At 53.5% G+C, this 25,376-nt stretch overlaps 1 protein-coding gene across 2 annotated transcripts in view; it reads left to right on the top strand.

The window, feature by feature from the left end:
* The window catches only part of TSPAN14 (tetraspanin 14), a 55,514-nt gene extending 43,032 nt beyond the window's left edge, over positions 1-12,482 (top strand). The window contains exons 3-10 of one of the 2 annotated variants that reach the window (XM_036828792.1): positions 465-515; positions 2,289-2,435; positions 3,972-4,142; positions 6,189-6,314; positions 7,616-7,660; positions 9,458-9,577; positions 9,970-10,047; positions 10,697-12,482. In XM_036828792.1, coding sequence (XP_036684687.1) covers positions 465-515; positions 2,289-2,435; positions 3,972-4,142; positions 6,189-6,314; positions 7,616-7,660; positions 9,458-9,577; positions 9,970-10,047; positions 10,697-10,768 — 810 coding nt within the window. In that variant the 3' untranslated portion in view covers positions 10,769-12,482. The remainder of the gene's footprint in view (positions 1-464; positions 516-2,288; positions 2,436-3,971; positions 4,143-6,188; positions 6,315-7,615; positions 7,661-9,457; positions 9,578-9,969; positions 10,048-10,696) is intronic. The other variant, XM_036828793.1, reaches the window with a different exon arrangement.
* Positions 12,483-25,376: the final 12,894 nt, after the last annotated feature.

Here is a 25,376-nt window from a genome sequence, read left to right as displayed (position 1 = left end):
CGTGAAGGCTCCTGGGGCAGCCATCATAAAGGGTGATGTCTTCTTACACACCAGATAGTGCATTGAAATGAGTAGGGGGCTTGTGGAATGGGGAAGAAATGGGGCGTGGCCTGATGTCTCTAACTCCATAGTCTCTCCTGGACAGAGTCTGCTCCGAGATCTTTGTCTCTGCTCTCCAGAGCATGGGGCCAGCTGGGGTTGAAGGAGTTTGTCCCAATGGTCAGGGAAGATAGGTGTGGGTTATCTGAAGAGCCTCACCGTCCTATTGTTCTGGTGTAGAGTCCCTGTCATCTGCAGGGGCCAAGGGGGCCGCCTTGCCCTTGCTCTGCCCAGCCTGGACACGAGCCAGGAACACCCCCTGACTAGCAGTGTGGTCCCTCCTCTGAGAAGCATGTGCGTGGAGCTGGTTTCTGACCTAACTTTCTCTCTCTCCCTCTCTCTCTCTTCCCCCTGCGCCTGCTCAGTTGGCTGGAGTTGTCTTCCTTGGTGTCGGACTATGGGCGTGGAGCGAAAAGGTAGGTGTGACTGTCACTAGGACCCTGAGCATCAGTCCGCCAGGTTTCTTCAGCTTTAACTGTCCCTTCCTCCAAACTCCTCCCTGACGAGTCTCTCCTGTGCAGGGTAATGGTTTGTAGTCATTAATCTTTACAGAGCCGGCTCTTGGAAGTCACTGAACTTAGATGAAAACTCCTGGGTTCCTGCTGCTGGCCCTGCTTCCCCGTGGTAGGGTCGCTGCTAGAGGTCAAGGTTGGGCTGGTTGGGATTTTGAGCCCTGTGAGTGTGGGGAGCCCTCTCTCCTGTTCCCAGAAGCCCTGAGTCACCCTGGGGCATGTCTCCAGCTGTGTCCAGGGCAGGCCTGGGGCTACCTTCTGGAATGAACCCTGTCTGTGCCTCTGGGAGCCAGCAGGACCCTGAACACAGTTGTGTTGATTCCTGAAGCTCTTGTTCTCATTCACGGGAAGGACCCCTGAGTCAGGGATCAGGGCTCTGGGATGTGCCCCCTGGGCGCCCTGTAGGCACCTTTGAATCTCCTTGCACAACCTGTGGAGGAGAGGGGAGGAGAGAAGACCAGGCTCTTACTGTCCAGAAGGACAAGGGGCAGATGGACCTCCAAGGAGGGGACTAGACCAGGTGTGGGCAGGGTGGAGCTTTGGTGCCACATTTTGCTCTGCAGGTAGGTGGGCGCTGGGGAAGTCGAGAGACCAGGCTGGAAACAGTGGGAGCTAAAGCTTCCTCTTGAGTCTCAGGCCCAGGGCCCTCTGTTTCTTCAGTGGAATCTCTTTCTGCTTTCAGGAGGAGGAGACAGGAGCGCTTAGGTCTGTGGGCTTTCTTGCCACGGCCTTAGGAACTGGATAAGGTCTGCCTTTGGGTTTGGGCCCCTTTAAGAGCTTGTAGAGCAATGTCACTTTGCCCTAGTGACCAAGAAACTGGTGCAAACCATGACTCGTAGTGCCACCGTGTGACCGCCTCTGGAACAGCGGCATCTCAGCCAACGGATCCCTGAGCCTAGGCCTGGCTACCCTGGCTCCCTGATTCTAGCTGGGTGCCTGGTCCGGCTGCTCTTTTCTCCGTCCTCCTTTGAATCCTGTAGAACTGCTCTGTCCATTTCAGTTGCCATTAGCCAGATGTGACTAATTATATCTAAATTAGTTAAAATGAAATACAAATTAAAATTCAGTTCTTTAGTTCCACCAGGCCACATTTCAAGTGCTCGAGAGCACATGTGACCAGTGGCTAGCATTGTGAACAGTGCAGGTGTAGAACATCTGCATCATCACAAAAAGTTAGTGGACGGCGCAGCCTTCGCCTGTCCTTGGCGGGTGTGCTGTTCACAAGCGTGTTCATGTTGAAGCTGTTTTCATCTCAGGATAGTGGGGTGCTCCATGAATTGAATGCAAAGTCAGCCACCAGATGGCCAGAGGCCAGGGCCCTGGGGTGCCTTGACCACGGACCACAGGGCCCCTCAGGGCCTCTTCCACCCCAGACCTGGCGTCAGTACCCTGCAGGCTACAGAAGAAGTGTGGGGTCTGCCTGGGAGGCGGTCACAGCCTAGATGGAGACCGGGAACGGGAGAGCGGCTGGGGGCTGACGTAGGCAAAGATCTACTGGGCAGAGGGGCCTCTAAGGGGGCAGGTGGGGAGGGGCCGTGCCATGCCATGACTTTTAATGACAAGACTGAGCCTTGGAAGGCAGGTTCCTGTCCTCATTTCGGTCTGGACACAGCCCCCCCAGGGCACCCTCGACTCTCTTTGAAGCTGATGTTACCCTGCTTTCTCTGCCTCTTTCAGGGGGTGCTGTCCGACCTCACCAAAGTGACCCGGATGCATGGCATTGACCCTGTGGTTCTGGTGCTGATGGTGGGCGTGGTGATGTTCACGCTGGGTTTCGCTGGCTGTGTGGGGGCCCTGCGGGAGAACATCTGCCTGCTGAACTTTGTGAGTGGCCCCAGACACGTGGGTGGGAGGAGGTGGGGAGGTAGGGGTATGGGCTCTGCCGGGCAGGCCTGGCCCTTATCTGGGGGGTGGGTAGCAGCTCTTACGAGCCTCCCCCAGGATCAGGCAGTGGGGGGGAGGAGGCAGCCCTTGGTGCCCTGCTGCCCAACGAAAGGTAAGATTTCAGGGAACAGTCAGATGACCCAGATCCTCATCTCTGGAGAGGTTGGGCTCCTCTGGATTTTAGCTCCTGGTGGGCAGAGTCGGCTGCTCCCTGGCCTGCTCTCCTCCCCTTCCCTTGCCTTTCATCTCCCTTCAGAAGTTCCAGTTGTTTGTTTGCTACTCACCTTTGCCCTTCCTGGCTAAGATCAAAAGATGTCAATAATGTTAGGAAATCTTTTCCCTCCTCCAGGGTGTGTGAATCTGTTGGATGTGCAATGCAGAATCCTTAATTTCCTGGCAGAACTTCAAGTTACTAAGGGTTTAGTTTTATACTTAGGTACACATTCATTTTGAAATGCATTCAGCTAAAATTAAATAGCACCTGGTGGGGAAAACACATAATTGTGTTTTGCACTATGTTTTTTGCTGAATTTATTAGATCAAGCCTTTTTTTCTGGGCTTCATTTAAAAAGCAAAACACGTGGGCTTTTTCTCATTTTTTTTTTTCTCTTAAAGATTATGTTTGGTTACCTTGCTCCTCTATGAATGGAGATTACATTCTGGAGGGCCTTATGTGTGTGTATGTTTGTACATGTGCATGTCTTATTTTGAGATATTGCTGGTTGTTGCATAGCTGCTTAGTGTGCTGTATGGCCAGTGATAACGGCGGTGATAACTTGAGCTCTACAGGCTGGAGCCCCGCCGCGATGGGAGGGGGTGTGGACCTGTGACTGCAGTGGCCTTTACAGAATTCCACCACTATTGTGGCCAGGGACAGCTGTGCTTCTGCAGAGGTGTTTGCAGTTGACTCTCATATACACACATACAGAGTAGGTACTGATAACGTTAGCAACACCAGAGTTGTAATAGAGCCCTGCCAGGGAACTCAGATGTCCTGTATCTAAAGTATGTAACCTGAGTGAACCTCAGCTTCCTTATCCCTAAAGTAGGAGTAACAGATTTCTAGCAACTGGGATGGTTGTATGTGCGAGGAAAGTGGTCAGATGGTGTGTCTGGGGCACAGTCTCTGCCCTAAAGGAGCTGATACCTGGTGGGGTAGGATAGCCATTCATTCCCGTGTTGGAGTTTCCTTGGAGTGGGGGCTACTTCATAGGAGACGGTTGGTACATTGTCTTGGAGCTTTCTCATACTTTCACTCATCTGACTCTTACCAACAATGCAGCAGTGTGAGTAGGGGTGAGTTGCCCGGAGTACCCAGCTAATGACGTGGGATTCCCCAGACTCCAACGCGGGTCTCTTGGGTGCCGAGCCCGTGCTCTTCGCAGCAGGCAGAGGTTCTGGGTCGGACAAGGACGCGCGTCTGGCTGGGAGGCCAGAGGTGTGGTGACTCCTGCTCCCGTGCTTGTCCCCCTGCAGTTCTGCAGTGCCATCGTGCTCATCTTCTTCCTGGAGCTGGCCGTGGCCGTGCTGGCCTTCCTGTTCCAGGACTGGGTGAGGGACCGGTTCCGGGAGTTCTTCGAGAGCAACATCAGATCCTACCGGGATGACATTGACCTGCAGAACCTCATCGACTCCCTTCAGAAAGCTGTAAGCACCACCTTCTCCCTGATAGAGCCTGGCTTTCCTGGCTTCAGTCTGTGCGCATGGCTCGGGGGCCAGGCTGGTGGGGAACACTGGGCCTTCCCCCCTCAGCTCTGCCCACAGCCGGGAGGCCAGGGGAGGTGCTACCCCCCGACTCTGGTCAGGTTAGCTTTGTCTGCTTGTGGTTGCTGGCGGGCCGGGCTTGCTCTCAGGGTGCCCTCCCCCATTTGCTTTGGGCAGGCAGTCCAGCTGCACCCAGGGCCACCCTACCCTCTCCCCCCGCAAGGACCGGATCTCTCCAGCCCTGGCCACGCAGGCGGCTGCAGTCTCCTAGGTGCTGTGTGTGCTGAGGGGTAGAGCTGGGCGCGTGACTCCCCGTCTGAGGCTATTCTTGTCCCCTTCCTCCTCGGGACCTTTTCCCCTTCCTGTTTGGGAGGGCAGAGCTGCCTGGAGGAAGGTTCTTCAGATGGAGAGGAATGTGACCTCCCTGGACTCTGTTCCCGGGGGTTTGTCTAAGCAGTCCCAGGCTGTGGCCTTTTCTCTGTCAGGCCTTCGTCCCCCTTGTGTGTGGCTGTACCTGGAGGCTGGGACCACTGCTGTCCCCCATCCCTGCCACCCCTCCCGCCCCCTCTGCCCCTCCCCCCCCTCCCCCCCCACCCCGGCCCCGGGAGAAACCCACTCCCCACCATGCCAGCCTGTGCAAGGTTGTTGTTTGATCTGTGCTCTGCCAGAAAACCTAGCTTCCTCAGGAGCTTTTTATATGGAACCCTTTTGTTCGGAGGAGAAAATAGAAGAGCATTAAAAATAACTATGATCTGTTCTCCTTATTAACCAGAACTTGTTTACCCCTTATTTCATGTATTGTAGGATCCCGCAAAACCCATTTATGTGATCAGAGATCCTTCCTGTGTTGTTAGATCCTTCCTCTGTTGTTGTTAGATCTCTTCCGTGTTCGTCTGCGAAAGTCCCCATCCCACCCTCTTCTGACATCACTGCCTCCTGTGCCTTTTCCTTTTCTGTTCAAGGCTGCCATTCTCTCTTCACTTCCACATAACCTTGGGCTTGCTGGTGTCAAGGATGCCAGGGTGGTTCCTCTCTGCACTGGCCTTAAAGACATTGTAGTTTTCTCCACTGCCTTCCTCTCCTTTTAAAAAATACCTTTCCTTAGAGATAGTAAATGATGGAGCTTCCTCATGGTAAAATATCAGGTAGTAGTTAGAGCACCTGGAACCACGGAGGACGGGAGGGAGGGGAGGCGGGGCAGGGGAGGTGGGATTTTTACCTTGGAAATGAAAGTGAAGCCAAAATCCTGGTTGTGGGCCATATGGCTGTGATTACGGCCATAACCGTGACAGCTGTAAGGGCAAATGTGAAAACAACATCTGCTCTCGGATTGGGACGCCACTGACGTCACAGTGCTGCTTTCACTGTGTTTGGTTTTACGATTTTTTGCACAAATGGGGTTTTTCTTTGCTGCTTCACCAGATAGTGGGGGGGTTCTGGGAAGGGAGGGCGGAGACCCCGGGTCAGGGGCAGAGCTTTGATTGCGTTACCTTTCACCCCAGTCGTAACTCTCCTTGGGAGTAGACTTCAGCAGCTGTTTCCTGTAAAGAGGCACAAACGGTGACTGGGGCCAGCTTGGACCTTTCCTGGGGAGGAAGGCACACTGCCCACAGAGAGGTGTTCTCTCGGGGGGCAGTAGAGGACCACATCAGAAGGAGAGTGAGAAGCCCGCTCTCCTGGGTTGGGGGTCAGTTGGGGAGGAAGGCAAAGTTCCAGGGTGAGGAGGGAGTGGAGCTGACTCCAAGGGTGCTGCCGAGCCAGCCTGGTGTGTTGGGCCCAGACGGGACCTGGACACAGTTTCCTTCTTAAAGGGCCACTCGGGTCACCTCGCTCACGTCTCAGTGATGGGAGGTCCGTGGGGCGGGCTTCAATTTCTCTGTGTGATACACAGAGGTGCACTGAACCCCGTGTCCCTAAGACAGACGCCCTACGCCGGGCAACGACAGCCCTGGCTCACAGCCCCGACAGTTCTCGGCTTTATGATTGCAGAACCAGTGCTGTGGGGCATACGGCCCTGAAGACTGGGACCTCAACGTCTACTTCAACTGCAGTGGCGCCAGCTACAGCCGCGAGAAGTGTGGGGTGCCCTTCTCCTGCTGTGTGCCCGACCCCGCGGTGAGTCTGCCCGAGCATGGACGGTCCCTCTGGAGCGGAGCAGATCCTGCCTCCCTGAGGGCTCTGGCTTCTTCTCTTCTGCGGATGGATTGAGTGCCCGGCTCCCCCTCCACTCGCCTCAGGGCTCTTGCAGCTCTGAAATCCTATACCTATAAATTCCATGAGTGTTTTTGCATGGCCCACCCTGGCTCTGGTGTGCTGGGTGAAGCAGGCAAAAAACAGTGGTCCCCCTCCCGTGAGGGGCTCTCACTCAGGGGCGCCTGGACAAGATGCTGTGAATATAATGAGGCCTGGTCTCCTTTCTCTGGAGAAAACAAACGCTCAGTCCTCAGAAGCCCGGGGCAGTGGGGTACATCGCCATCTGGGGGTGGTGCAGAATTCTTTCACTGTTCTTTCTTCTTCACCTGTCTTCATCCCCAGTCCACAGACCACATCCTTGGGTTCCAGAAACTGAGCTCTTGGGTGCCCCCCCTCATTTTTTTGGCCATGCTGCATGGCTTATGGGATCTTAGTTCCCTGACCAGGGATTGAACCCGGCGCCACAGCAGTGAAAGCGCCGAGTCCTAACCAGTGGACTGTCAGGGAATTCCCTTGGGTGCCCTTGAAGGAGCACTGAATGTTTGCCCAAACCTAGCCTGAGTAGAAGGGAGCCCCTATGGCCGTCAGTACCGTCACACTGCCTGGTGCTGGGCCACGGGGCTCTGGGCGGGTTCCCCAGCCCGGGAGGGGCTCAGGTCTGCAGAGGCTGCACAGCGGTGTCTGACATCTCCACCGTGATGGTGAAATCTTTAGCAAGTGTAGCTTCTCCCTTCTAGCTCAGGGATTGGCAGACTACGACCCCTACACCAGATCTGGCCTGCTGTCTGTTTTTGGATGACTTGTGAGCCATGAATGGTTTCAGCCGTTTTTAAGTGGTTGAAAATAAATCAAAAGAAGGATAATATTTTGTGACACGTGAAAATCATGAAATTCAAACTTCAGTGTCCATAAATACAGTTTTATTGAAATACAGCCGTACCTGTTCATTTACATATTGTCAATGGCCGCGTTCATGCTACAACAGCAGAGTTGAATAGTAGCTACGTAGGTGGGTTTGAAATATTTACTATCTCGCCCTTCACACAAAAAGTTTGCCAACCTCTGTCCTAGCATGGAAGGTTAGTTGGCAGCATGATGGAAGGTCATGAGCTGTAATGGAATTGGTGCAGGTGTTTGCTGATGTTTGGTTGTGACTTTTCTAGAGCTTTCTACCACCGGCTTCTGGAGCACAAAAATGACTAATCTTTCTGCTTTTCTTACAGCAAAAAGTTGTGAACACACAGTGTGGCTATGATGTCAGGACTCAGGTGAGAGCCCCCATGCATATGACTTTGAATTCTTCAGGTTTATTCTCTAGAGTCCAACTTCCCGATTTAGCACAAGTGCAAAGTGGAGTGGGAAAGCCAGGGGAGACTAAGCTCAGAGGTGCCACGTAAGCTGGGAACCAGGCGAGCGGGAGCACACGGCCACGCACACGCCTTCCCTGAGCCACTGGCAAGATAAGATTCACGGGAACAGTAATGGGTGTGATTTCAAGCTCTGTGAACCACAGTCACAAAATCTAGCAGTTGCTACATTAGTGGAAAGAAGATGGATGAGAGTTTGGGGGAACAAAGACGACATGTTTAAGAGGCCCTTGGAGTCCCAGGAGGTGTCTGTTATGTAGGGGTTCAGGATGGAGTTGCAGGAGGCACATGGCTTGGTCCAGCTGCCATTATGGAGGCCATGCTGACAGGGAGGGAGACAGGCTCAGGGCAGGAGCAGGGCTCAGTCCTCTAAGGGCTTCCTCAGGCCGCAGGGAGTGTGCGCTTGGATGTGAAGAGGCGAGGGCCCACCCCAGTCCTTGCTCTGGTGGCCTCTGGTGATGTGAATGACAGCTGTTCTGAAGGAGAGGGATCTCGGGGAAACTGCAGACACCCCGCTGTTGGCTGTGGACACTAGGGATGTGACCCTCCAGTCTGGGAAACCTCAACTCCCTCTGCAGTGAGCTCCGCTTCATAGCGATGGGCCTATGTCAGCATCAGCTTCTTTAGTGACCGATTTCCTCGCCACTTGTATCAGTTGCTAGGGCTGCTGTAACAAAGTACTCAGGCCGTGTGGTTAAAATAACAGAGATTTAATTTTCTCATAGTTCTGGAGGTTAGAAGTCTGAGGTCAAGGTGTCAGCAGTGTTGGTCCCTTCTGAGGCCCCTCTCCTTGGCTTGGATGGTGCCTCCTCCTCCCTGTGTCCTCACATGGGCTTCCCTCTGTGTCTGTCTGTGTCCTAATCTCTTCTCACGAGGACACCAGTCATATTGGATTAGGGCCAACTCCAATGACCTCATTGTAATTTATTTACCTCTTTAAACAGCCTCTCTCCAAATACAGTCACATTCTGAGGTCTTGGGGGTTAAGACTTCAACATAGGAGTTTTAGGGGGACATAATTCAGCCCCTAACACTGCTAACGAATGAATGTTCCATCAGTGTTTCATGGGTGAGGCTGATAGGGGAGGGGGGCCGGGGCCGACTGCTTTGTTCGGGGTGGGTGGGGACACGGTGTCTGCCGAGGCCACGTCCCTGTGTGCTGACTGAGCCTTTACTAGGGTCGGCTTCAGCCTGCTCCTGCTGGCTCTGCTTCTTGGAGCCAGGCTCACCTGGGCTCGGGGGCACACTCTGAGAAGCCATTGTCCCTTCCCTCTCCTGACTCAGAAGACGCTGAACCCTCTTTCCCCAGCTTCTCTCTTTAAGCCACATTTTCCTTCACCAAGCCCTCATCCCCCTCCCCTTTCTCCAGACATGGGCTCCGGAGGTGTGTTGAAAAAGTTGACCTTGAAATCTTTGGAGACCCTAAGAGAAAGGGGTTAAAGATCACAGCCAGGGAGCCTTTGCTTAGACAGGTTATGAAACGCGAACTGCCCGGGGAGGGGCAGAGACCGAGGCAAATAGACGTGTTTCTCCTGGAGAGTTCTGTCTGTCCGTCTGTCCTCGGCACCAGCCTCCCAGATCCCTCATTCCCCCCCGAGCTTTGAGTTTTGCTCTACCCCCGGCGGGAGCCCTCTGGGAATCCAGGGTGGGGACGGCCTGCCTGTCTTGGGCTCAGGCCACTGTCCTGTTTCCCTGCAGCTGAAGAGCAAATGGGACGAGTCCATCTTCACGAAAGGCTGCATCCAGGCTCTGGAGGGGTGGCTCCCACGGAACATTTACATCGTGGCCGGCGTCTTCATTGCCATCTCACTGCTGCAGGTTTGCTCCCGCTGCCCTTCGTGGCTTCCTCTCCCCTTGTGGCCACACCTGTTCCCTTGAGCCAGATTTTACACTCTGGGAAAGATGCTGGTGGCCGAGGGCGCGTGAGGCCCGGGGTGAGTAGGCTGGTTAGTGTCTCCCGGGAGAAGAACTGATGGGAGGAAGTCAAGAATTCAGTGAATCAGAAAAACCAGGAGTTTTTTCCAGTGTTGCCCAGGGCTGGGAGGAGAAGCTGGCAGCCCCCCAGGCAGCCTCGGAGGCAGCTGAGACTGCTGCTCTGTGGAAAACCCACCATTTAGAAAATGTTCGGCTCTGACCTTGCCTTGAAGAGGGTGACTGGGGTGGACTCGGGGTCACCAGCCACCCACGCACCTTTTTCCTCCTTCACTCAGTGGTTGACTGATCTCAAAGGAAGGCCGAGAGACAGAAGCATCTGGAAAAGGAAAGAAAAAAATTTACTTGCAAAGCAGGCAAGGATCTCTTACTTCAGAAGGCCTGGCCCATCTGAGATACCAACCACAAGAATGATTTAAAGTGGGGGTGAGGGGAGCAGAATTCCTCAGGTCACCAAGTTCACATTAGTCTGTTCCTGGTAGGAAGACATCAGCCTTCCCACATGATTATCCTGGTCACTGAGGTCGGGGTGTAGCTTCAGACATCAGCATGGCCCAAATCGGGGACAGTTTTGTTTTTATGGTGGAATCCAGGTTTACGGGAAACATTCGAGATTTGGTATTTGGGGAATCAGAACCAGTCAGGGTGACCCTGTCATTTTCCGGTTCACCCCAGGTACAAAGCGAGTCGTGGCCTGTGGTATGGGATGTGCGTGGTCATTTTGCAGGCAGGGCGGAACGTCCGTTTTGCTTCTGTGGTGCCTGCTGTTTGCCCCTTCTAGGCTTTAGGGAAGGTCCCACTGTTTTTTACACAGCAAAGCAGACCCCGGGCTCATTTGTTTTGACTGTGGGTTGGTCTTGTTTGGCCACGTGCCCAGTTGATGCTCTCTGTCCTCAGCCTCTGCGGGTGGGTGTGGAGGCGATGGGCAGCGTGGGGTACCCTGCCCCACCTCACCCTCTGGGTCCCGATGCTGACGGCTGCTGCCTCTGCCGGCTTTGTTGTCAGATATTTGGCATCTTCCTGGCGAGGACCCTGATCTCGGACATTGAGGCAGTGAAGGCAGGCCACCACTTCTGAGGAGCCAGAGGTGGGCGAGCACAGCTGAGCCACGCCGTGGAGGCCGAAGCCCTTCACCGCCATCAACTTCACGTCCAGAGGGAGAGAAACGGACGCACCCAGCCCGAGCCAGCACCCCGCCTTCAGCATCCGCGTGACATGATCTCTCTGTTTCTGCTTGCTGGTGCTGGAGGCCAAGGGGCCCCCTCTCACCTGCACGGACTTGTGACCAGTAGCCCCGCTGGGGTCTGCCTGGAGTCAGAGGACATGTCTTTAAGTGGGGGAGGTGGCTCTGAGGGACAGACGGCTCTGGTGGCAGCACCCTGGCCTCCTCACCGCTCACGTCATTGGTGCTGGCCTAGGCGGCAGCCACACCTTCTGTGGCCCTCTGAGTGCCAGGGGGGCCCGCAGTGTCTGCACAGGTCGGGGTGTTGGCAGGATCCTCGGCCATGTCAAGTGAAGTAAGCCTGAGCCAGTGCGTGGGCTGGTGCCACGGGAGTGCCTCGTCCATTGTCCCCCGGCGTCCAGGGCGGAACTATCTCCAGCCTCAACAGCATTATGCCCTGAGGGCACGAGGGGGCAGTGGGCACGGCTCTCCTCCGGAGTCAGCTCTCCTTTTCCTGAAGTGTGTAAATAGTTTATTTATAGGGCAAGAATGTTCTCACACCACGTCTTCATTTCCTCTGGCATTCTCCTCTCAACAGCCTTATGCGGCGTCTGGGACTGACGCCATCCTTTTCAGTTCCCCTGAGTGTCTCACGAACCAACTCCAGCAGCTTCTCCGTATCACCCCTAGTAACCCAGCTGCACATACATGCTCCCCCTTCGTCTGTGCACCCCCAACATGCATACTCCCACTCCCCTCCCCACTTGGCCTCACTGTCTTCTGGTCTTGGTGCTACTGAAACTGTTACCCGGAACTTGAATCCTGGCCCTCCCCCACTGCAAGGCCAGGGAGCCCCAGCCAGAGATGGCCAGCTAGACACCTTTGGCCAGGGCTCCTCTCCAGGCCACATGCTAAGGGCCGGCTGGCCGGCCTGGCGTTCGCCTCTCCCTGGAAAGAGAAGCCCCGTAGCCAGGCCCCTGGGCCGAGCCACGGACCCCAGCCTGCAGCTGCGTAGAGGCTCAGACGTTTCGTTGCTCACTTTCATGGTGACCTTCCACCCCCTGACGACGGGGATATCTGTGGTCACCGTGTCCACCCTTCCTGTCAGGGCTACTGGGGGCTTGCTGTTGGAAATGAAGTCTGTCTTATGTATTGAATCACCCCCCAGGCGTAGCTGGGGCGTTCGTGCATCTTTGGCTGGGCTACACTCTAACGCCTCTCTGGATCTTGTACCAGTTCTGTCCTCATCGTTCAGGGATGGAGTGCTACCTTCACATACTTGCCGAAGTGTACATGCTAATGTGGTATTTACTGGTGGGTGTTTGTTGATGATGTTGGTTTTGTTTAGTTTTTTTACAATTTTCTCTGTAGACTAGGGGAAGAAGAATGCTTGTGTTTTTAGGAAGTGTGATGCTTTTCTTTGACTGCCAAACTCTTTTATGGAATATATCTTTATATTAATGCTGTTGTTTTGATTGTTTTTGTTTTGGGTCATATCAAGATGGCATTAAGCATCTCAGTGGTAAACTCGGCTGCCGAGGGAAACAGTGGGATCGGGTGTGGGTAGGCATGACGGGAAGGTAGGTGGTTGGCACAATCTGAAATAAATTTCATCGGGTGATTTTTTTAGATTCTGTGTGCCACTTTCAATGATTCTTTGTGTGGCGGTTACACCTGGAACAAGCTGGCTTGTGGCTTAGTTATGCCCAGCTGGAAGCACAAGGTAGAACTTTGACTCCATAGGCCCGGAGGAAATGTTATTTTAGGTTATAACTGTACAGCCCCAGGCAGTAGGGTCCAGGCAAAAGAGCTTGGGGACACTGGGTTGGAATTTGGGCACTGCCACTGCATGAGCTGTGTGTCTTGGACCTGCTGGCCCATCTGTGGAGGAGGTTCGTGGCAGTGCCAGGTACATCTGACCCAGGCTGCCCTGGGGGAGTCGGTGGCCCCAGGCCCTCACCGCTGGTGTGTGGGCACCAACAGCTCCTGCTGTCCCATCTATTCCCGTGGACCTGGTGGCTGGAGCCCTTGCAAGTGTCTTCACAGGTCACAGCCCAGTTCAGGGTGAAGTCTAGCTGTGACTTTTTCACAGTTTGGGTTTGTTTTCCAATTAGTTTACGAAACTTGTTGGCCGCTTTCAGCCGTCTCATCTGACTCTGAGTTGGATGAGAACAGAAAAGTGCAGGGTAAGGGGTGCTCACGTGGCATCTCCAGCGCCCTGGGCTCCCTCCACGGAGCCACAGTGCAGCCCTCCCAGTCACTCCCTGCCCAGCCTACCCTGAGTCTCCAGCCACTCCCTGTCCTCTCAGACCGAGACAGAGGCCAGCCTGTGCCTCTGCACTTCCCCTCCTGCCCCCCCATACACTCTCGCTTTGAAGTTTCAGGGTCTTTGCTTATCCTTCCTGTGACCCTCCTGCCCACCTCCTCCGGGGGCTCCTGCACTGTTATCTTTCCCACCTGCTGTCCTCGCCCCATCCCACGTATCCCCATCCCAGAAAGCTTGCCTTGGCCCTCTTGCCCTCTTACCAGCCCACGCCCCACCACTGCTTTCCTTCCCAGGCGTCTGCTCGTCCGGGCTCTGTCCCCCTCCCACCACCACCCAGTACTCTCCTCACTTGACTGAAAGCCACACACCCCAATCACCGGCCTCCGTGCCTCTCTTGGCCTCTGCAGCACCTGACGCTCTGGACCACCCCATCCTCAAAGTCCTCTGCTGCCGCCAGGGCTCTCAGGTCTCCTCTCCCGCTCATCCTTGTCCCACCTTCAGCTGCACCTGCCAGGGCTCACCTGTCTCCTGGGGCTCCCGTGCCCCCAGGGCAGGGCTGTGAGCCGGGCAGGAAAGCCATCTGTGCCGGTGCATGAGACTGCGCTGGTCTTCTCCACGTGAGTAACAATAAAAATTAATGGATCCAGAACTTCCTGGAACGTAGGAAGTACACAGAGCACCTAACAGTTAAAAACTGATTGTCACCAGAAGAGCTCGGGGAAGCCATTTTTATGCTCAAAACATGAGGTAAGTTGCTGGTCAAGGATTTGGAAGAGCTGGGTTGAAATTCTGGGAGCCTTGCCCCTGAACCTGCACCTGCAACTAAAATAGGAGGTTTGGTGCCTGCCAGCTTCTGATTGTGAACCTCTGCTTGGTGCCTGCTGAGCAAAACCAGCACCAAGGGCACGACTGAGAAGCATCAGTGTCCTGAGGATGATCCAGTTACTGGGCTGTGAGGCACGTTGACAAGCAGCTGGAGAAAGAGTGCGGATCCCCGTCTCTATACCTGGATTTAGGTGCCTGGTTTGGTTTGGGGGGCCTTTGGGAGAGCATGATGTCATCCCCAAGGAGCTCAGCCCCACCCTGTGCTGGAGGCCCTGGCTCTGAGCAGCAGCAAGCTCACTTCCTTGCGTGGCCAGAGCTGCCGTCCACCCAGCAAGCCTGCTGGGCGGTGAAGAATCGAGCATAGCTTTCTCTTCAGGAGATACTACTTGGGGGCTGCCACTGGGGCAGTCATGGGCGTGCCTGTGAGTGTAGGCCACTGCAATCTTAGGGACCCCAGGGGAGAGCTCCCCAGAAGAGGAGGCTGGGTGAGAGGCCAGCAGAGGAGGGAGGGACTCAGTCTCGGCAGTAGGGACCATCTGATCGCTTCCTGGCCGGCAAGCTCAGAGTGTGGACTGCAGAGGCACAGAGAAAGGGGAGGGGCTATTGCCGTGGTCCCAGCGCCCAGGGCATCCTCCTGCCCAGGTGTCAGGAGCTCAGCCCTGTCACCTTGCGGTCCAATGCCCTCAGCTGTCCCCGGTGAGTGTGGTGGCTGTATGACCTGCATGGGTGGGCGCTTTCTAGCTCTAGGGTCATGTGAGGTGTCTGGCCACAGGGTATGTAGGATATCGGCCCCCAAACCGTGGTAACCTGTCCCCAGGGATGAATCTTGGTACAGGTGCTTCCACGTGCTTGTCTGTCATCCAAGAGAATGCCTCCCAGCCTTCCAGGGCAGACTGGGCCTCCTGCAGTTCCTTTCTCCTTCATCTGGGTGCTCTCTCCAAAAATCCAGAGAATTATACAACTTCAGGTCCTTTTTAGCTCCTTGTAAACTCAGTAAGACCTGGCTTTTCCTCCTCAAAGACTACAGTAAAGGTAGATTCATTCTCAAAAATGCTTTTGGGGTCTCCAGGGCACCTCAGGAAAACCTGACATGGGCACTATAGAATGGCAATGGCAGTATAACTTTGGGAGGGAGAAAGTTAAGGCTACATTCAAATGGATACTGTTCTGGTGTACTTACCAATTTTAGAGACTCCAGGTTTATAAAAGGAGGAAGTGTGTATGCCTTATAAAGGTCTGGAAGAGTTATTTCTTCACTCTGCTTTCTTCCCATGCTCTGCATCTTGTACGTCAGCAGGGGCTTCAAAACCATGGCTTAATAACTACCAAACTAAATTATCCCCTTGGACTGTAATTTTATTACCTCAAACAGCTTTTAAACTAATCTGTTTTCTTCAGTATGAGTAGAAGCAATCCAAGCATAGAGTGTAAAAAGTATGTGTCCTGTTTTCCAGAGGCATCCACTATTAAGTACCCTCCTAGGAAACGTCCATGCATATTCAAATGAGAATTTTCCGCCCAAATGAGAATTGTGTTTTACAATGAGTTTTACTCGGTGTATCTCAGAAATATTTCTCTGTGGCCGCATACGCATCCACAGTGTGTTTTCACAGTCTGCTGCAGGACCGCCATGAGTGAATGAACCTTGCTCTGGAACGGGGATCATGTTTACAGTCACAGGTAACAGAAAACCCAATTGAAACTGGCCTAAACAATGAAGGGAGGCTTTTGGCTCCTGAACCTGGAAAGTCCAGAGGTGGGGTGACTTTAAGGGTTTGATCCGAGTGACTCAGTAATGCCAGCGCCGAGGATCCGGTTTCCTTTCCCCTGTCTGCTCTGCCTGTCACAGTGTTCCCATCACTCAAGGCAGAGGGAGGCAAGACCCCACCACGGACCACCTTGAGCCTCTGGTGAGGACGGCATGGTGGTCCCATTGAGGGAAGCCCCCCCCCGCCCCAGCCCCCTGTGCTTGTCCATCCCGCTGAAACCACGTGGTGGGGAAACCAGGCTCCTATGGGAGGAGATGGACATGGGGAAGGGTGCCAACCACCCCCCATTAACTCCTGTGGGTGGACGTTTCAGTTACGGGGTGTTTTGCTCTTACAAGGGCTTATGAGAACCCCACGGTATTTTGTTATTAGAATTACTTCCTAGAAGGTTTTATAAGAAAAACATGTTTTTAAACAAGTTCTCCAGGGAGGTGGGCCGGCTGCATAATGAGCGGCTACTCGGGGCTGGTGTGTGTGAGGGCGGCCTGAGCGCCAGGGATGTACGGGCTGTTTCTGGGCCAAGAGGGGTAGTTGGGAGGGAGGCGGTGACGTCTCCTCCAGTAGCCTGTGGCCCGTAACAGCACAGCTTCCATAGGGAGGCTCAGCAAGGTGGCCCTGCAGTCCGCCTTTGCCTTCGGAGATAGCTGGTCGTGTGGGAGAGCAGTGGTTTGGGTGGCATCCCTGTGTACGGATGAGGACATGCCCTGGAGATCCAGTGCCACCCCGAGGTTGCCAGGGAGGGAGCTGCAGGGCCCGGCAGACAAGCCTGCGATGGGGCTTTGGGGTACAGATGGCTCACTGCCTGCTTGCTGGAGAAGGGCAACACACTCCGGTGGGCTCTGCCTGCCCACGTGGCCACTTCCCCAGACAGGCAGCTACGTGCCAGAGGCAAAACTAGACAGTGAACCCAGGGTAAGTGGGGAAGGGAGAAGAGGGGGTCGTGGCCCTGTGGGGCTGCATTCCCAGGGAGACCGGGTGGGGTTGCGGTGTATCTGTTTCTTCTGTAGCACCAGGCATACTGCTTTGGATTAAGGATTAAGGCCTGTGCTGCAGTGGGAAGAGCACTGAGCCTGAGTTTGAGCTGGGGCTCGGAAACAAACAAAAATCACGCGCGCACACACACGCAAACCCGAAACACCTTAGTGCCTCAATTTTTTCATCTGTCAAGTGGAGATCATTTTATTTCTTTACTTCACAAAGTTTCTGGCAGCATTTGATGAGTTCGTGTAGATGAGAGCTTGGGAAACTTGGCAGGTGTTATCGACTCCACAGCCACTACTACTCACTAGCCTTGTGGCCTTTAGCAAGTTACTTAACCTCTTTGAGTCTTTTTTTTTGTAAAATTGGGATTAAAAACACCCCAACACAGGGTTGTTTCAAGGATTAAATGAGATGAGGTGGGTAAAGCGTTTTGACATAGGTCTAGATTACTTAGTAGGCGCCCCCCAGAATTACTGCTAATGCAATTATTGAAGAAATTTTACCTGTAACTACCAGTCCTCACCAGGCTTAGCTGGCTGGGTTATGTGAAATACAGCTCAAGTTCCCAGCCAGACTGAAATGAAAAGACCCACTTCCCTGTCCTTTCAGGAACAAGGCTTAGCTCTGTGGGGAGCTCAGCAGGCATCTGGAGTCCAAGGTCTGTTTGTTTGCTTTCTGTGTCATGGGGGTGGGGAGGGGGGAGAAGGGGTTTCTTCTTGCCTGGGGTGTGGATCCTGCCAGAAATCAACACAGCCTAAGAAGTCGTTCCTGGAGCCCCCAGAGGAAGCAGAGTGGTCCCCACCTGTCAAGGGGGCCAGGCCATCTGCAGAGGCCGCCCGAGGGAGCCAGCAGAGGGCCACAGCCTGCCTTCAAGGGCTCCAGGAGGGATGATCTGGGGGAGAACAGGGGTTAGAGGAGCTTGGACGGGAAAGAAGAAAGGGCCGGAATAGATGCTCTGAAACCAGCAAGATGACATGTTTGGACAGGATGGGGAGGGTCTTGGCTGGGGAGACCCCATCTGGTCCCACTCATGGTAAGGACAACAGAGGCTCAGGGAAGTGCTGGGACCCACCCGAGGCCTCAGAGTGAGGGGCTGAGTCCAGGAGGTGGTCCGTGCATCTCCCACCTCTGACAAGTGAGGGTGTGCATCCCCGAAGCAGGGCAGCCTCAGCAGGACTGGAAGCTGTGTGTGTGTGTGTGTGTGTGTGTGTGTGTGTGTGTGTGTGTGCAAGACATGTGCATGGAGCCCCGCTGTGCTAGCCCAGGCCCCCAGGAGAAAATCTTTGTGTCTAAGACCATGTGGGTTTTATTCAGAGCCCCAAGGTCAGGAAGGCAGCCAGTAAACAGTGCCTCAGTCGCGACTCTGTCCTAAGGCAGCGTTAGCCCAGCAGTCTCACCTGCATGCTCCGCCTTGTGGCTGCACCTTCTGGGCCACGTCATCCCCTCTGTCCTCGCCCTCACTACCCAGCCATTTCAGCCTCGCTGTGCCTTTGCAGGGTGCCCTGGGTTGCAGGCTGTTTGTAGGTGATTCTTTGGGCCCAAGCAGTCATTCTCTGTCAGCTGGGGGTCGGGGAGAGGGTTGTGGGTTTTTTTTAGCGTTAGATTTGTTCTTGTTTCGTTCTATTTTTAAAAATCAGCACAGCTGTGGTCCCATATGTGGAGAATTGGTCTCTGGGAGGAACTGAGCACCCTGTCCCTGGAGGTGTGCAAACCCAGGCTGGATGCCTCCTGTTGGGGGTGATATGGATGGGGCTGGGGTAGGGAGTTGTGCTGCATGGCGAATCTTCCCATCCCTGAGAGGGGCAGTGGTCCTTCCTGTGCCCTTGGTTAGAGATTATTTTTAAAAAAAAACAACAACAAAACCCGACATCACTCATCTAAATGTTACATATGCATATGTCAAAGATTTTATATAACTCATTAATTAAGTGATGGAACTGGTAAGATTAACAACCAGTTCAAAGGAGAAATCGCAGTAGACTGTAAATCTATATGGAGTAAAGGAATGTTGAGGCTTTGTTTGTTTGCTTGTTTTTTATAAATTTATTTATGTTATTTATTATTTTCGTCTGCGTTGGGTCTTCGTTGCTGCGCGCGGGCTTTCTCCAGCTGCGGCGAGCGGGGGCTACTCTTCATTGTGGTGTGCGGGCTTCTCATTGCAGTGGCTTCTCTTGTTGCGGAGCACGGGCTCTGAAGCACAGGCTTCAGTAGTTGTGGCGCATGGGCTTAGCTGCTCCGCGGCATGTGGGATCTTCCCGGACCAGGGTTCGAACCCTTGTCCCCTGCATTGGCAGGCGGATTCTTAACCACTGCGCCACCAGGGAAGCCCTAGACTGGCTTTTTTTTTTTTTCAGAGGGAAAGGGTCAATGGGGCCTCGTTCAAATACACAATATGCGTGTCCATAGACAAGAAGTATTTTGCATTAATTCCACAACTTAGCTGTAAAACAGCTCAAAGGCAACTGGAAGGCTGTGCTCTAAACCATGCAGTTTTCCACTGGAGACACCCATGCTTTCTTGCTTATTCCAGATTTCCTTCTACCTCTTGTCTATCTGGCAGAGTTCACTTTATTATTTTTTTAAGAGATCTTTATTGGAGTATAATTGCTTCACAATACTGTGTTAGTTTCTGCCTGGCAGAGTTCACTTTTAAAAATAGGACCCAGGCAGGGAATCTAAAGGAGCCAATTTCTCACTGTGAAAAGTGAATCCCAGGGGTTAGGGTGTCTCCTCCGTAAGGGTCAGCCACTGTGAGAGGTTTCCCGGGGGCACTGGCTGCCCTCTCAGTAGGGGCTGGGTGGCTCAGGTGGTCTGCTGCCCAGAGAGCCCAATGTCAGCAAAGCCGCTTTAGACCCATGTCCCCGTCCGCTCCTGCAGACACGTTGAACTTGTCTTCTGTTCCTCCAACCCTAAATCCCAACCACACCCGGCCTGCTCCTCCCCGTCTCACCCATCTCAGCTGAGGGGACCACCATCCACCCAGGGGCCAAATCCAGGAGTGTGGGTATCACCTGGGCTCTGAGGATGAAATCGGCTCCTCCACAGTCAACAGAACATCTGGTCACCTCTTCTAAAGGTTAAACCTCTCACGTGCATTCGAATAACTGCATTTTGAAGTGAGCTTACCTCCCCTCTGCAGATCTCAAAACCATTCTTGGAAGCTGCAGGGGCTGGGGGTCTTTGTAGGATTCTCATAGAAAAATGAATCTGTAATGATGTTCTAAGAAACTAGGGTGTGCGGCCCAGCCCCCAGCTGGTGAACTCCCCTCCTTCCTCCCTGCAACACAATTCTTACACCCGGCAAAGGTGCATTTAAAGTTTTCGATTGTGTTTTTTTTTTTTCCCTACACCCCCCACCACCACTTCCTCCACCCCAAGGCTGTACCAGGATAGGTGTCAGCCACTGGCCTTGGAGGCAGCAATACAGGTGAGGCTGGAATGGGCTCATCTAGGACCCACATTTGTTCCTGCTGTTCCAAGTATCTGCTACTGAAGTGCAACAGTCAGACAGCCTCATAAAAAACCTACTGTGGGCAACACTGCTGGACACGAGAGGAAACTGGACTTGCCTGGTGCCACACAGCTGATGAGGGGCAGAGCTGGGTTTACAGCCCAGGATGTCTAGTCCAAGGACTGTTCTCTCTCCCTCTGAGGATACTCACTCAAAAGACACAATCAGTGAGCACAGAAGCGGGCAGGTGTGTGGAGGGGACATTCACTGAGGTGGCACAGTGTGAAGGCAGCACAGTGCTAGTGAGAGAGCCAGGAACCTGGGACTGTTTCCTCTGTAAAGTGGGGACAGTGATTCTTACACTGCAGCTTGGTTAAGAGTGCAGTGGTTCTCAATGTGCGGCTCCCTGGACCAGCAGCCACCATGTCACCTGGGAACTTGTTAAACATGCAAATTCTGTGGTCCCACTCCGGGCCCGTGGAATCAAAAACTCGGGAAGGGAGCTCAGCAATCTCTGTTTGAACCAGCCCTTTGATGATCTGAATGCAAGCTCAAGTTAGAGGACCATTGCATTAGAGTCAGGATAGACTAACCATTACAGCAAATGTCCCCTAAACTTTGATGGCTTTGAAAAATAAATCTTTTTTGCTTACATCACAGTCTCCGGTGGAAGGCTGAGGGGCTGGGTTGGCAAACACTCTGCGCAGTCTTTCAGGGACCCAGACTCCCTGCATTTTGTGACTCCACCCTCTGATAGGTCTTTGAAGTCTCTAGTCTGGTCATCTGGTGGCTGGGGAAGAGGGTGAAGATGCCGGGAGGGAGAATCTTAGGGAAGAGGCCTGGATGGCTTGCACATCACTGGTGCTCACATTCTATCGGCCAGAACTCAGAAGCCACGTCACACTACCAGGGCTGGAAAAGGTCTCGCTGTGTGTCCAGGAAGAAGAGGCGAGGCCAGGTATCGGAGGACACCAGGGGTCTGTGCCCCGAGACCCGCAGCTTAGGGAAGTGAGGACTGGGGCTGGAGTCCCCCTTTGCAGGGACCTGAGGGCCCAGGCTGTGGTGGGCTGTTTCCCTATCTCACAGCCTCCACTCAGCCTTCTAGCTGCTCCCAAGAGCAGCCTGAAGGCGGAGGGCACCTCATCAAGCTGGGTGGGTGTGTGGGATCCCGCGGAGCTAGAGATGTGGTCTGTGAGCAGATGAGGGGGCAGACGGCACACGAACTCCTGTCTGTGCCCTCCAGGTGTGACCACTGGGGAGGTAAGGCACCGCTGCATGGCCCCAGAAGGACTGTCCAGCTCAGAACAAGGGTCCATGGGGTGGGAGTGGAGGATGGGAGGGCAGGAACCTGTTAGGGCTCAGTAAGACTTGGGTTTAAGTCCTGGAGCATTAGCAGCTGTTTGACCTTGACAATAAAATTGACCTTGGGATAATAAAATTGCCTGCTTCATAATCTTGTTCTGAGAATTAAGTAAGCTAGGAGAAGAAAGCCCTTGGCACAGTGCCTGCTGCCTCACGGTGGGTGTGTAGGAAATATTAGCAGTAATCTCTGGTTGCTCTTCTGAGGAGGGCCTGGGGATGGGGGGCGCAGGGCTCACTGGAGTTCTCAGCTGCTTACAGGGCAAGGGCACTGCTTCTCCTCTCTACCGGGCAGGACAGCCTTGGGGCCTGCTGGGGCTGGGCCTGTGGTCTGGAGGTGACTCTGCAGCTGAGAGGGGCAGCAGGCAGGGCTGGCCGACTGTGTGGTCTTTAGTAGGTGCCAGGGGACCCGGGGAGGGCTGTGTGGGCGGCTGCCAGTATCGAAGCCTGTTTGCCATCTGCAGCCTCAGAGTTTCCTCCTGCCCTTTGAGTTAATAAGAATCTGTCCTGGGCTGAGACTGAGTAAATCTGTTATACTTGTGCTGAGTGGCATGGTTCCAGGGGAATTTGGATGGAGTAGAGTATTTTCTAATTAGCAGGACTGGGGCTCCTGGAGAGGTTTTGGGGGCAGGGGTGCAGGCGAGTATAGGTCATCTGTCTGCGTCAGAGGGCCGGCTGATGGAGAGGGGGGCGGCTGGCTCAATACTCCCTCCACCTGAGGACCCGGAGCTGCCTACTGCACCAGCTGTGTGCAGGCCAAAGGACTCGGCATCCTGTGAGCAGAGGACTGGCCTTCTCTGGAAACCGCCTTTTCTTTGCCGTGTCACTGGCTTCCTCGGGGAGGCGATGGAAGGGGTGTTGGGCAGCAAGGAGATGGGGTGGCTGCAATCAGAGAGAGATCGGGGCCCAGGAGGACCTCCTGTGGGAAATGGGCCAGCAGGAGGGGCCCTGAGACAGGGTCTGGCCCAGGTCCTTAGTGTCACGTCCTGTCCACTTCCGCAGCATCCTTGGCAAGACAAATGGAGGGCGAGCCAAGCCACTGCGGTGGTCAGGACACACCGGTTGCAATGACCGTAACTCAGACAAGGTTAAGCAGAAGGGGACTCCTGTGACAGGGAGGGAGGGTGGGACAGTCACAGAGGGGAGTGGGGCCTTGGGGGCTGGAACAGACTTCACACTGCCCAGTGTTTTTTTCTGTCCATCAGTGTCTCCGCCTCTCTTCAGGTTGGCCCATCTCCCCTATTACACACAGACCCTCACCCCTGTGGGGAGACGCAAGTACCAGCAGCCCCAAGTTAGAACTGTAGTAGAAAATCAGCCGATTTCTGCCAGTGTTTGTGTATCAATCCCTGGCCCAGGGATTGTGCGGGACTCAGGACTTTTTCCTTTAAACCAGAAGGCGTCTGGGGACACAGAATTAGCTACCAACACCCACAACCCCTGCCTAATATATTGATTCACCAAGTTAGTGAGGAAGCAGGTCCCGTATTAAGGAGCAGGAAACAACTCCCACTGTCACCTACTGTGAGCCTGGCCAGATGACTCTGACGAAAGCCCTGTGCAGCGCCCTGATTACTTGAGAAGCTCTGCCCAGGAGGTCAGGCCTGGCTGGCTGCAACCCTGGGCTCTGAAGCTGAGCTCATAAACTCACATGTTTGTGCTCTTGTCTTTTTGTTTACAAATGTCAGCATTGGTGTCCTCACCCTGCACAGGTACTCCAATCCCAGCAATTCCATGGTGGGGAAAGCCCCAAGCCCTCTCCCACGAACTCTGCTAATTCCTGGCACTCGTGGCCCTGTGCCTCCCACTCCTGTGTCCCTTAATGGTCCCTTTTATGTCCCTCGTCTGTCCTGGCAGAATTGGATAAAGTTCACTTTTTTTTCTTTTCTAAATAAGAAACCTCACAGCAAGCGTTTTGTGAGTTAAATCATTTTGATAAAGACCTGGGGCAGGGTGGTCCACAGTCTCGGCTGTGTGGCCGTGCCCCTCGCTTCTTCCACTGCCATCTCTGGGCTCAGGAACCCTGATTTTCAGTCCTGTGTTACATGGAGTAATGCAGCTCACCCCAGCTTGGCCTCCTAAATGTGCAAACCCAAACCTAGCATGGTTTGCAGAAGTTCACAGGCCTTTTCTTTCAATAGGACCTGCTTACTCTCCTTAGAAGGCAGTGAGGGTTAAAATACTCTTTTTCCTGATACGTAAAACTGGGACTATCCTACACACGCTTTCCCCCCAGTAATACATCATGAGTACACTTTTATGCCAACGGATATTCTCAACGTTAATTCTAATGGCTGTATAGTAGAATCACAAGTAATAGGCAAGGATCTAGCTAATTAACCCAACTCTGTTTATTGAACAAATATCCATTCTTCCCCACCCCATTATTAACTTTCTTTTGATCACATACGAAATAATTACATATGTATTTGGCTCACTGTCTGGACTTTCTCACTTCAATCTACCTGTTTTTGTCAGAACCAAAATGTTTGTTTTAGAAGTCTGAATACTGGCAGTATAGAGTTCAATATTCCACGAGATTTTCTCGGCTGTTCTCATCTGTTCATTCTTTCAGCTAACTTGTGGATCATTTTATTGAGTCTCTCCTCCACGTCCCAATTAAATTTCAGGTTTGGCTCGAAATTGTATTAAACGGATGAATTCTTTGAGATTGTATTAGTTATGCATTGCTGCATGACACATTACCCCAAAGTTTAGCAGCTTGAAACAGCACATATACATCTCACACCCTTTCTGAGGCTCAGGAATCTAGGAACAGCTTGGCTGGGGGATTCTGGCTCAGGGTCTCTCACGAGGTTGCACTGAAACTGCTGGCTGGGGCCGCAGTCTCCCCTGACCAGGTCTTGTGCCAACCGCACTCATGTAACTGTTGGCAAGGAGGCTTCAGTTCCTTGACATGTGGGTCTCATGACATGGTCTCCCCAGAGTGAATGACGAAAGAAAGATAGAGAGAGAGGGGAAGAGAGAGAGGGAGAGAGAGAACCTGAGGGGGAAGCAGAAAAGTCTTTTATAACCTAATTTCAGAAGTGACAGATCATCACTTCTGGCGTATCCTATTGATCACACAGACCAACACGGATATGTGTGAGAGCGGCCACGCTAGGTCACAGATAACAGGTGGCGGGGATTATCGGGAACCGTCTTGCAGGCTAGTAACACAGAGGCAAATTGAACATGTTATGGTACTAGGTCTTCCTGATTGTGAATGTGGTGTGTCTCTATATCAACTTAAATCTTAGGTATGCTCTCAGTGAGGATTTTTACTTTTCTTCATATAGGTCCCCCACAATATTTATCAAATTTATTCCCAGAGTTTTATATCTGGTTCCTATTGTGAATGGGATCTCTTTTACATTGTATTTTCTAAGTAGTTGTTGCACTCATACAGGGACACTATTGATTTTTATGGCCATGATTCTTCCGTGGAGCTTAACGGGTGACAAAGCAGAAATTCCTCTAGACTTTCACTGAGCCCTTGGATTGCAAAACTGAGACCAGGTAAGATACTAAATGTGCTCTTGGGACCAGCTTCCTCAAGTGACTGTGTGCCGGGGAGGCGGGGGGAATGTAAGGAGGGCCTTCCAGCGGCCTACCTTTTCGTGGTGCCTGTGCTCGGGGCTGCCTGAGGCCGAGGTGACAGGGTCCTCTGGCCAACACGTGACCCTACCTTCGAGAGAGCCCTGTGGTCAGGGCATGGGGGGACAGCCAGGGGAGGCAGCCTGTGGCCGGGCCAGTCCACCTAATGCCCCACAGACTTAGCCCATCTGCCCACGACTTCCAGGTATGAGTCTCCAGCAACCTCTCTCCAGAGCCCTATTCTGGACGCCTCCCCAGCATTTGCACAGGCTCTG

The sequence above is a fragment of the Balaenoptera musculus genome, chromosome 16 (genome assembly GCF_009873245.2).
Source record: "Balaenoptera musculus isolate JJ_BM4_2016_0621 chromosome 16, mBalMus1.pri.v3, whole genome shotgun sequence".
In the NCBI taxonomy this organism is placed as follows: Eukaryota; Metazoa; Chordata; class Mammalia; order Artiodactyla; family Balaenopteridae; genus Balaenoptera; species Balaenoptera musculus.
This window is presented reverse-complemented; position numbering and strand designations above follow the sequence as displayed.